Source organism: Bos grunniens, chromosome 21 (genome assembly GCF_055505025.1).
Source record: "Bos grunniens cultivar Pamir isolate PY7600 chromosome 21, Bosgru_T2T1.0, whole genome shotgun sequence".
In the NCBI taxonomy this organism is placed as follows: Eukaryota; Metazoa; Chordata; class Mammalia; order Artiodactyla; family Bovidae; genus Bos; species Bos grunniens.
The window spans coordinates 41,273,144-41,285,244 of NC_141185.1; the positions used below are offsets into that span (position 1 = coordinate 41,273,144).

The 12,101-nt window shown below is 50.6% G+C and overlaps 1 protein-coding gene across 8 annotated transcripts in view; it reads right to left on the reverse strand.

Moving 5' to 3' along the window:
• Positions 1 to 12,101, reverse strand: part of PCSK6 (proprotein convertase subtilisin/kexin type 6) — a 169,813-nt gene that overhangs the window by 15,527 nt on the left and 142,185 nt on the right. For 5 of the 8 annotated variants that reach the window (XM_086364084.1, XM_086364082.1, XM_086364086.1 and 2 more), the window contains 2 exons: positions 3,878 to 4,057; positions 3,719 to 3,757 (listed from right to left, as the gene is read on the reverse strand). In XM_086364084.1, the coding sequence (XP_086220210.1) occupies positions 3,719 to 3,757; positions 3,878 to 4,057 (219 nt within the window). The remainder of the gene's footprint in view (positions 1 to 3,718; positions 3,758 to 3,877; positions 4,058 to 12,101) is intronic. The other 3 variants (XM_086364083.1, XM_086364081.1, XM_086364087.1) reach the window with 1 other exon arrangement.

Here is a 12,101-nt window from a genome sequence, read left to right on the forward strand (position 1 = left end):
GTATTTGGCTTTCCTCCCCCAAGGTTTACCGTTGTCAGCACTTCCAAAGTTTTCACTGTGGGTCCCACCGGGAACCCCTTTCAAAGCTGTGCTCATCCCTGGGGGTGAGCTAGACGGCTCCTCAGGGTCTGGGGGCATGAGGCTCCCCTATCCCTCCCTCAGCTACAGGAAGCTGTTGGATTTGGGCGTCAATTTGCATTTGAGCTGGCTCTTGTCTGCTCATCCTTTTGTGGCATCCAGCCCTCCCTGCAGTGGCCTGACAACCTGTGGCCTGGGGTCACCTCCCCCCAAGGCAGGAGAATCTCCTGTGAGAAGTTGAGAATAACTTTCTTAACCCTAAGGAGAAGTGTAGGGATGGGAGGAGATAGCCCACACTCCCCACTCTTTCCCAGCCTGGGAGATGGAGCTCCACAGGGCAGGACCTGGTCTAGTAACCATGTTGGATGCCAACTTTCTGGCGCCTGAAAGGTGTTAGGATGGCTCAAAGCAGGTGTTCAGTAAATACCTGCTGAATGGCTGAGGGTGAGAGAAGGGACGAAAGAGCAAGGCACTGGGATACTGGGGCAGCCCGGCATCCTCCTGTCCACACACAGAATGTCCTCAGATGTCCCAGAATGGGGAAGCCTTGGGGGAGGCCTGGTGCACTCAGTCCCCTCTCCCTGGGGCCTCTCTGCTGGTGAGAGATTAGTCAGGGACCCAGTGGGGAGCCCCACGCTAGGTGGGGGTTGCAGAAGCCTGATAGGGCACCCAGGGATGGCAAGTCCAGTCCCGCACAGGGGCAGGGGGTGGATAGCCTTGTGCCAGGGAGCGCGGTGAGACCCTCCCAAGCAGGGTCCTCCGGTCTGCATCTGTGAGCCCCCTCCTTGTGCAAATCTCTTCCTGGATCACCCTGAATAGCCCAACAGGAGGGTCATCCCTACCAGGAATCATTCCTGAACTCTGTCTGCCAGCTGGGCTGCCTGGTCCCACCCCCACTGTTCCTCAGATGCACCTGGGTTCCCTTTGGCTCAGCTATACCCATCTTCTGGGTGGGTGTGCTTATGCCCCCTTTCCCTCTTCTATCCAGGAGCCTGAACGTTCCTCAGAGACCCCTCACTTTCTGTCTCACCTCCCAGGGCTTCAGCCACAGGGCAGCATGACACTCTCCCCCCAGCTCTGCAGCCAGCAGGATGGCGGCCACCCCCTGAGAAAATGGAGCGTTTCCTGCGCTATCAGTACACAAGGAGGTCACAGGCATCAGTGACTCTGGCCTTCCAGGGCAGCCAGGAAGGAGGAGAACCTGGGCCATCTGGCAGCCATAGGGCTGCAGCCACTCCCTACAGGGAGCCCTGAGGAACTCAGGATGTGACTGCACAGGACAGAGACCCCAGACAGCTGAGGTGCACGTGGAAGGAGAGATTTCAGCGAGCACAGACTCCTGTATCGTCCCATACACAAAAGGCAGATGCGAGAGTCTGGGCTCACCTGGTGGTTCACACAGTAAAGAATCTGCCTGCAGTGCAGGAGACACAGGGGACCTGGATTCAATCCCTGAGTCAGGAAGATCCCCTGGAGAAGAGAATGGCAACCCTCTCCAGTATTCTTGCCTAGAGAATCCCAGGGACAGAGGAGCCTGGAGGGCTATAGTCCATAGGGTTTTGAAGAGTCAGACATGACTGAGCAACTAACGCTTTCACATTCATTTTCATTCATACAGAAAAGTGCTAACTTCCTTGACTTGGGATATCTGGTTTTCTTTAACTCACAAAAATATTTTTGATGTTCAGACTGCCTGCCCTTAGTTGCAAACTTCTATATAACCTGGCTCCTACCCCTCTCACCTCCTCAGAGCAGTTATCTCAGGGTCACTTGAGATGCTGCCTCCCAGGCTTAAGTCCTAAAAGCTTCCCTCGAATAAAACATAACTCACCTTCTTGGTTGAGACTATTTTTTAAGTTGACACCCCTCTGCAGGTGCTGGACTGACACTGGCTTATTTAAACACTCTTTCCCGACTCCTGTGTGCAGTGAATCCAGGATAAAATCATACGTGAGCAAACATTAGAAAGCAGCTGGGGGTTCTCAATGGCTCTGTCCTTACGGGCTTAGGCCTGAAGGACCAGGTATATTCAGTGAGTCTCACAGTCCTTGCCCTTCTCACCACCCAGAAGCCTAGCCTCCATGTCACCATGAGGCTTGAGGTGAGCACCGGCGGATCCGTCTGCAGAGACCCTTACTGCCCGCAGGCGGCTGGACCTCCTCTCTGTCCCCCTACTTACCTCCCCCCCTTTATTTACTTCTTGGCTCCAGGAGGGCTGGCCCGGCACCTGTCCACCCCCCATCACAGCACTGCCCAGTGCCCCCGCTGCCAGAACCAGGAATGAACAGGGCCCAGTGCCCCCCAGGCACCATCGGCATGACCAGCTTAGCATCTGAGAAGGCTCCCCAGTTCTCGGCCACCTCTCAAGCTCACCCCTCAGCTGTGTGAGAAACTCCACAAAGTCCACAGTCACAGCTGCACCTCACAGTCTTCCCCACTCGGTCCCTCTCCTCCCTCAGCTTCTGTACCCGGGCTTGTCTGTCTGTGACAGAGGGGATCCCCAGGCACCCAGGAAAGGCCCCCATCCCCCAAGTCCTCACCCCTCCTTCCATGCCCCTCCTGCCCTGGCCCCTTTCCTGTTCTTCTGCTGTTACTGGTGTGCCCGCCGTACTTGCCCAAGACCCCAGGGAATCTCCCTGAGGGTCAGGAACACCCCTCAGTCCCTCAGAGACCCCTCTAATCCCCGTGGTCGGGCTCCTAAGTGGCCTGGGCTGCATAAGAATTAGAGTGACATTCCAGGACAGTGTGAGGTTAGAGCCATAGCAGATTTTAGCGGGGAGGGAATCAGTCCTTTATTAATAATTACTGAATCTTGCCACTGTTTATAAATCACAGGGGGAAACAGAGCAGATTAGTCCATACATAATTCAATGCTCCATTTTAAAGGCATGGTAGGAGAAATTTAAAATTGAATCACCCATAATTTATGCTTGATCTTTATTTGTGGAATTCTCCATTTTTTTTTTCCCAGAAGCTATTAGATAACTCAAAGCATCAATATTCTTAGATCTCACTCATCATTTATCAAGCAGCTGAAATATTTAGCCAAGGAAAATACGCCCAACCAGAAAGATTCCACATTTCACAATCACTGGGGTGGTTCTGAGGCAAAGGAAAGCTTTCGGCCAGGTATGCCCACAAGATCATGCCTGGCCCAGTGCCGGGAGCGTCCATGGCTGCCTAGGCTGCCAGGCCCCTGGCACGGAGCATTGCAGGCTGAGCCAGGGCTGCCCATGGGGGTGCTGCAGGAAGACCACTGGCAAGGAGGCACCCCTGCTGCTTGTGAGTGTTCCCCCGACATCAGGCCTTGACCCTGTCACGCGTCCTCCTCCAGTCCCCCCACCCTATCCCCTGGTCCTCCACAGTCTCCACGCCAGTCACTCCCCCTGGCCATGCCCACACATCCTGGCTCCTGTCAGTGCCCCCGGCCTTCCCACATCCTGGCCACGAGGACAGAGAACAGACAGATGAGAGAGAGGGTCTGGAGGCTGAGCCGGGAGCCGGGTCCCCTGAAGGAAAGGGGGTGCCCCAGAGGAGTGCCACTAGCCGGGGGCAGGTCCATGTTCTGGTGGGGGACAGGGAACCTGTATTCCCGTCCTAGAAAGGTTGTAGAGTACTTACTGGTTTGCAGCATACTTACTGGTCTGTAAAAGACTAGGAGAGCCAGGGGAGGAAGGAGCTGTGAGTGCAAACGACCACCATTACTACGACTCCCAAGCGAGAGGAGACCAGCAGCCCTAACCCGCCTGCCGCCGGGGAGTGGACAAGCAGGCGTGTCCTCCGGCCGCAGGCTCAGTACCTGTGTAGTCCTCTTCGTCCTCTGGAACCTCAGCCTGGGATGGTGACACAGCAGTCCTCAGGGGCTCCAGCTCTGAGGCGGAGAGCTCCAGCATCCGAGAGCGGGACTGGTGGGTGCTGAAGGTGGTGTAGGGGTGCTCGGCGGTGCCGTACAGGATGAGGGTCCACTCCCTCAGCTTCCCTGGAAGGCACAGGATCCAGACTCACCCAGAGTCCAGACAGCCCTCAGGAGGCCCAGGACGTGCTCCGGCCAGGGGCCTCCACTCCCCAGAAGTGCCTAGCGCAGCCGGCTCAGGTTCCCAGCCCTCCTCTGACAGCAGGGCTCCCAGCCCAGTGCCATCCTCCGCTTGTCACCCCATGCCCAGCCACCTCTCCCTCCTTGGGTGGTGGTGCAGCCCCTCCCCACCAAACGACTCCCACCCCAACAATGGGTAGCTCCCTCCCTGTCTGGGAAAATCCAGGGGATGGATCTGGGTCAGGCGGGCCCTCAGCCTCGTCCCGTGTGTTCCGACATACTAGCTAGGGTCTCCACCCTGGGTCACAGGATGGCGGGTCTTGGAAACAGAAAGATGACTGGTACCCTCGCTGGTCTGCATGTGTAGGGAGGGGGACAGGGAGCAGCAGGGACCACCCTGCTGCCTCTATGAGAGAACGAGGCTCAGGTAGCTGGATATGATCAGGTGTGAGGAGAAGGGGAACCTGGCCTGCACCGTGCAGGTGGGATCACTGATGTAATACAGCCCACAAGGGCGGGGGTAGACACGACTGCAGGCTGCCTCCCTCTCTCAACATGTGTGGCCAACATTCGGGGCCATGGGACTGTGTCGGGAGGGTCACTGACGTCATCATCGTGCAGGTGAGGGGCCGAGGGCCAGTGTGATTGGCCTAAGGACAAGCCTCGGCTCGCGCTAACGGGCTCCGGTCACCCCAGCTGCACAGGATTTATTGAGAAGAGGGCTGACTCCACAGGAACTGGTTCTGTCATGCAGCGGGGGACAGATCAGGACTGGTTTCTTTTACCCAGCATCCTGGCCAGATAAGGTCCCAGCCCCTGAGAGCTGCAGCCACCAAAGCCCCCAAGTCAGGCTCAGGCCCTCCCGGCCCGACCAGGATTAAAGCAGGTAAGGGACCTGTCCTGGGCTGACTGTCCCCTGGGACATGTCTCCAGAGGGTGTGGCTCTTTCCGTGGCCAAGTCCCCAACACAGCAAGTGACACTGACAGGGAAATGCTTCATGTGGGCCCAGGTGCAGCAAACACAGCCAGGCTAGGAAGCACCATGCATTCTCAAGCCCCAGGGATCAAATGACAGCTACACCTCGCAACCACAAAGCTCTGGGCTTTGTGAGGTGCTGAGTGAGGAACACTGCATAGTGACTGCATAGGGGAGTATATGACCACAGGCAGCAACGAGGGCTCTACGAGCTGTAATCAGAGTTGAGATTTATTTCAACTTTGTATTATGTCTCTAGAAACCCCACCAAAGGCCTTGTCACTAAAGTTAGATGCTTATTTTAGGCAGAGGTTTGGTAGGACAAACAAGAGAAGGGAGGCTGCTCCAAGCTTGGGATCAGAACAGCCTGTGTGTGAGCGGGGAGAGCAGAACCAATACCAAAAAACCATGGGAACAGCTCCTAAGAGTTCTTGTCAAGAGGAGAAACCAGCTTCTTTCCTTCCTTGTGTGTCTGTAGGACATGATGGGTAGGACATTAGGGAGACTGACTGCAGCAATCACTTCTCCCTATGCATAAGTCACTGTGCTGTAACCTTATGCTTCTCAGGGCCACATGCCAATTATATCTCGATAAAGCTGACAAGAAAAATAATTCCAAGAAACCAGCAGGAGGACCTGTCTTGCAGGGAGGCCTGGAAGGGAGGCCGAGAGGGGAGGCTGGGGTTCAGGAATGGAAGAGAGGCTTCATTTTTATTGTTTTCCCTTGTGGATGGTTTGATTTAAAAACAAACAAACAAACATGGCATATATTACCTTTCATATATATAAATATTAAATCATTAAGTTTAGTTTAAAAATCTATAAACAGGGACTTCCCTGGTGGTCTAGTGGCTAGGACTCCACACTCTCTGCTCCCCCTGAAGGGGGCCCAGGTTTGATCCCTGGTCGGGGAACTAAATCCTATATGCCATAACTAAAGATCCTGTGTGCCGCAACTAAGACCAGGTGCAGCCAAATAAATAATTTTTTTTTTAAACGAGATCAAACCAGTGAATCCTAAAGGAAATCAACCCTGAATATTCATTGGAAGGACTGATGCTGAAGCTGAAGCTCCAACACTCTGGCCACCCGACGTGAAGAGCCAACTCACTGGAAAAGACCCTGATGCTGGGAAAGATTGAAGGCAGGAGGAGAAGGGGACGACAGAGGATGAGATGGTTGAATGGCATCACCGACTCCTTGGATATGAATTTGAGCAAGCTCCAGGAGATGGTGAAGGACAGGGAAGCCTGGCATGCTGCAGTCCACGGGGTCAAAAAGAGTCGAACATGACTTAGTGACTGAACAACAACAAAGAAACAAACTGGTTATACAGTCAAGGAAGCAAACGTGAAAAAGCTGAGGCCCAGTGCTTTTGATTTACATTTCTGAAATAAATGTGAAGGCTCAAAATCTACAAGTACAGAGGGAGCAGAGTGGAAGTCCCCCCAACCTGCCTGCCCGAGCCACCATCTCTGTCCACGGCTACTCGGCTACCTGTTTCTTGAGCATCCTTCTGGAGGTGTTTTATTCTTATCCAAGCAAACATGAATACATATTCTGCCCCGTCCCTTTTATCAACACACCTGGCAGCATATTCTGCACTTGGGATTTTCCATTAAAACACATCCTGCTGATCTTTCCATCACTGCCTCAGAGAGATGTGGCATCACTTACTAACAATGCCCTTGACAGGCATCGAAGTTGTTTTCGAATGTCTGCAGTCACAGACAGCCTATAGCCTGGGTCACAGGAGGAGGCGCCAGGCGAGGCTGGCAGAGCAAGGACCCGGCTTTGAATCCTGATTCGGCCACCTGCTAGCTGTGAGGCCTCAGGCAAAGTACTCACTCTCCCTGTTCTTCAGCGTCCTCATCTGTGAAGTGGGATCACATTAACAACACCTACTTCACAGATCGGCCTGGGGAATGAAATGACTTTAACGATGGTAGAGATTCAGAAAAGTGACTCATGTGGAAGTGCAGCTCTGTGCTCTCAGCTGCAGGGTGGTCCCTGAGCCCCCTCCCCCGACTCCACACCCATCAACAACCCTGAGGATGTAGCCCATAGCCGTGCCAGCTCCCAGCACTCTTACCATGCCCAGAGTCCGCCCTTGCTGTGAGGAGAGGAGACGCAGAGGGAAAAACCAAGCAGGAAGCAGAAGACCCACCATCCAGGTTTATAGCAGAGACCCAGCCCACACTCCACAGGACTCCATCCAGGTTTAGAGCAGAGACCCAGCCCACACTCCATAGGACTCCATCCAGGTTTAGAGCAGAGATCCAGCCCACACTCCATAGGACTCCATCCAGGTTTAGAGCAGAGACCCAGCCCACACTCCATAGGACTCCATCCAGGTTTAGAGCAGAGACCCAGCCCACACTCCATAAGACTCCATCCAGGTTTAGAGCAGAGACCCAGCCCACACTCCATAGGACTCCATCCAGGTTTAGAGCAGAGACCCAGCCCACATTCCATAGGACTCCATCCAGGTTTAGAGCAGAGACCCAGCCCACAATCCATAGGACTCCATCCAGGTTTAGAGCAGAGACCCAGTCCACACTCCACAGAACTGCATCCAGGGCAACAAAGACCCAGTCCATACTCCACAGGACTCCATCCAGGGTTAGACCAGAGACCCAGCCAGCCGACACTCAACAGGACCTTCATCCAGAGCAGTAGGACCTTTTAACAAGAATGTACTGCTTATTGGTCAAATCTGCACAAGGTGTGCTTACAAAAACCCAACCAGTACCATTCACTCCTTAGTTTCCAGGAAAGGGTTCTTAAAAGATGCCCTGATCCCAATGCCTTGGCTGTCTCTTCATCAGATTCCTGAGCCCCTAGAAGAAGGAAGGGCACATTTGCCTGCTCAAATGCTTGGGCAGCACTGCTGGGAGAGGAGAGGATAATCCAAGCTGATGCCCGAGGCTGCCGACAAATGGCCTTGTCTTCATTCACTGTCTTCAGTGCATTTCCTCTCAATGAACTGAGCTCCTAATAAACAAACAGGGTTATTCCTATTCAAAGAGAGAACAAGAATTAAGGCAAGACTAAGGCAGAGTTTGCCAATGGGAAAGTACCACCAATGGTATCGCTTTTCTTTTCCAGCATTTTGAATTAAGCGCTAATCCAAACAAGCTAGATGTGGGGGCAAGATTTTGTTAGATTAAGGGCTCTGAACCAATCCTTTTGAATTCCTGGCTTTTCTTCAGCCATAAGCAAAGTTATGAACAACAAAGAATTTACTAAATCTCCGCCATCCTCACACTCTTATGGCAGAAAGCGAAGAGGAACTAAAGTACCTCTTGATGAAGCTGAAAGATGAGAGCGAAAAAGCTGGCTTAAAACTCAACATTCAGAAAACTAAGATCATGGCATCCAGTCCCATCACTTCATGGCAAATAGATGGGAAAACAATGGAAACAGTGACAGACTTTATTTTCTTGGGCTCCAAAATCACTGCAGATGGTGACTGCAGCCATGAAATTAAAAGACGCTTGCTCCTTGGAAGAAAAGCTATGACAAACCTAGATAGCATTTTAAAATGCAGAGACATTACTTTGCTGACAAAGGTCCGTCTAATCAAAGCTATGGTTTTTCCAGTAGTCATGTATGGATGTGAGAGTTGGACCATAAAGAAGGCTGAGTGCCAAAGAATTGATGCTTTTGAACTGTGCTGCTGGATAAGACTCTTGAGAGTCCTTTGGACTGCAGGGAGATCAAATCAGTCAATCCTAAAGGAAATTCAGTTCAGTTCAGTTTAGTTCAGTTCAGTCACTCAGTTGTGTCCGACTCTTTGTGACCCCATGAATCACAGCACTCCAGGCCTCCCTGTCCATCACCAACTCCCGGAGTTCACTCAGACCCATGTCCATCGAGTCAGTGATGTCAGCCAGCCATCTCATCCTCTGTCGTCCCCTTCTCCTCCTGACCCCAATCCCTCCCAGCATCAGAGTCTTTTCCAATGAGTCAACTCTTCGCATGAGGTGGCCAAAGTACTGGAGTTTCAGCTTTAACATCATTCCTTCCAAAGAAATCCAAGTCCTGAATATTCACTGGAAGAACTGATGCTGAAGCTTAAGCTCTAATACTTTGGCCACCTGACGCAAAGAACTGACTCACTGGAAAAGACCCTGATGCTGGAAAAGATTGAAAGCAGGAGGAGAAGAGGATGACAGAGAAGAGATGGTTGGATGGCATCACTGACTCGATGGACATAAGTTTGAGCAAGCTCATGAGTTGGTGAAGGACAGGAAAGCCTGGTGTGCTGTAGTCCACAGGGCCACAAAGAGTTGGACACTACTGAATGACTGAACTGACTGAACTGAACTCAAGGAGGGGGTCTTCAGATCTACAGGCAGTCGGTCAAAAGCACAGGTGATAACCCAGGCTTACAACTGGTGTACCAAGTACAGTGGGGTGGGGAAGAGGGGGCAGATAGTCTTGTGGGACTGAACCCTCAGTCTGCAGGGCTGATGCTGTTCCGTGGCAGGTGGTGCCAGAAAGGAGTTACATTGTAGAACACCCAGGTGAAGCTGCAGAGAATTGCCTGTCCTGGGGAAAACCCCACACATTTGGGACCTGAAGTGAAGACCTCTGAGTGAACAACAGAGGCAGAGAGAGAAACACAGAAGGGAGGAAGAAGTGGGTTTTTCCCTACTCCATGTTTCTATTTTACAACACCAGCTGCAGTTTTCTTGAAATTTTCTGGTCCTGCTCTTGTTTGCTTTTGCTGCCTGAGTTGCTTCTTTCCCCCGGGGTTTGTTTTCTATAAGGTCTGTGTCTGTTTTGATGTTGCATAAACTTCTCACATGTGTGGGGGTCCTTTTCTATTTATCAGTGAGGCACTAAGAATGGTTAGAGGTTCTGCATGCTGGAATGTGAAAACACACTTTTTGTTTATTGATTTCGTATTCAGCAAACTTGCTAGCCAGAACAAAACGAGAACGGAAATGTTATCATAGCATGCCAGCTAGCTCAGATGTAAACAATGCTTGTTTTCATAGTAAATGCAAGCACTTCGCATCAGAAACAGTGGAGACGGGAAGAAAATGTACGATTTTTAAAGTGCTGAAATAATAAAAAAGAAACAGGGCTGACCCAGGATCCAGTGAAAATAACTGTTGAGAAATAGGTGGAGCCATGGCACCCTCGCCTTCATTCCTGTCAGCAGAGTCAAAATCAGCGTGTCAATAAGTAAACCTATCCTTAAAAACAAACCAAAAGATGGGCTGAAATAAAGATATTTTGAGATAAACCCAAGCAGGGAAGAGTCATGGCCAGCAGGCTAAGAAATGGAGAAGCAGCTCTTCAGGCAGAAGGAAGATGGTCACACGTAAAATCCGGATCCACAGGGAGAGCATGGGGAAGAGCAGCTTGTTTTTTTCCTTCACTCGGGGCTAGGCCTCCCTCTGTCACCTCTATTTAACCCGCACTACCTGTTTGGATTGGCAGTATTTTTATAATCATCCAGTTCCAACGATCTCCTATTTTAAATTATGGTATTTTCCTTTGGCACGAGTCATTTAGTAGTGTTGCTCCACTATCAAATGTATAGGCTTTTTCTAGTAACCTCTTAAGTTTTGATTTCTTACGTGTACTCTCAGAGGACAGGGTTTATATACTACCAGTCCTTGGAAATAGCCTGAAGCTTGCCAAATGGCCCACGATGTGCCCAATTCTCATAAACAATCCACCTTGCGCTGGAAAGGTGAGTGTGTTCTTCGGTCATTGTGTGTAGGTCCACTGGTTGGACCTAATTTTCAACTGTGATGTTCAGAATTCTCTCCCTACTGACTTGCTGTTTTGCCTATCAAATGTACTTGAGGTACACTAAACCTCCCACCTTGTGTGTTAGTCTTTTTCTCTTTGGAGTTTTAACAAATTTTTGCTTTATATATTTCGAGGCCACATCAGGACTGAACCAAATCTTTTATCAACATCTGTGATCCTCCTTCCAGCTTCAGGAAGGCTTTCCACCTTAACGTTTGTTTCTCCAATGTTAACGGAACTACATCGGTTTCTTTGGTTAACATTTTCTTGGGCTACCTTTTACCATCCACTGATTCTTAACTTTGCAGTTTTCTTGTAGTTTAGATATTGTTCTTACATATAGCTCTCTCAGTCAGGCGCAGCATGAAGCAGATAGCATAATTAAACTCAGATAATCCAATGGCTTCCTAGGTGGTTCAGTGGTAAAGAATCTGCCTGCCAATGCAGGAGACGCAAGAGATGTGGGTTCGATCCCTGGGGCTGGGAAAATCCCCTGCAGAAGGAAATGGCTACCCATTTCAGTATTCTTGCCTGGAGAATCCCATGGACAGAGCAGCCTGGCAGGCTACAGTCCATGGGGTCCCAGAGTCGGACACGATTGAAGCGGCTTAACAACAATGAGCAGAGGCAAGGGATGACGGGGTTCCCCAGGGCTAGAAACAGAAGTGGTGCTAAGCCCACAGGTGTACTATAGCCTACAGGCAAGGGGAAGGGAGGGCGTGACCCCAAGGGATGCTGGAGGGATAAATAACTCACACAGAAGTACCACTTTCCTCCTTCTATTCTGCTGAAGTTCTCTTGGCTGAACTCCACCACAAGCCATGGGCAGAGGGTCTTTGCACAAGCCAGCCTCAAGGCAGAGTGGGGCAGATGCAATAGCAAACACACTCAAAAATCTAATCTGACAATCTTTGTCTTCTAAATGAAGCAGTCTGTCTATTTACCTTAATTGGAACTATCAACACAGCTGGACTTCACAGCTTGTTTTGTGTATTCTAGTTGTTTCGCTAGTTGTTCTGTTCTTGGTCTTTCTGGTGCCAGACACAGAAGCCCACAACATTTCCTAACATTACAATTTTGTCTTTGTTGGGGGTAATTCATTAGCAATTTATGAAAGATGTTTACCTTATACTAAAAAAAAAAAAACAATAACAAAACCTCAAATCATACTATGAAGAAAATCAAATCACAAAGTGGGAATAAAAAGAGAATGAGCAAAACTCTAGAAAAGAAATTTAGGAT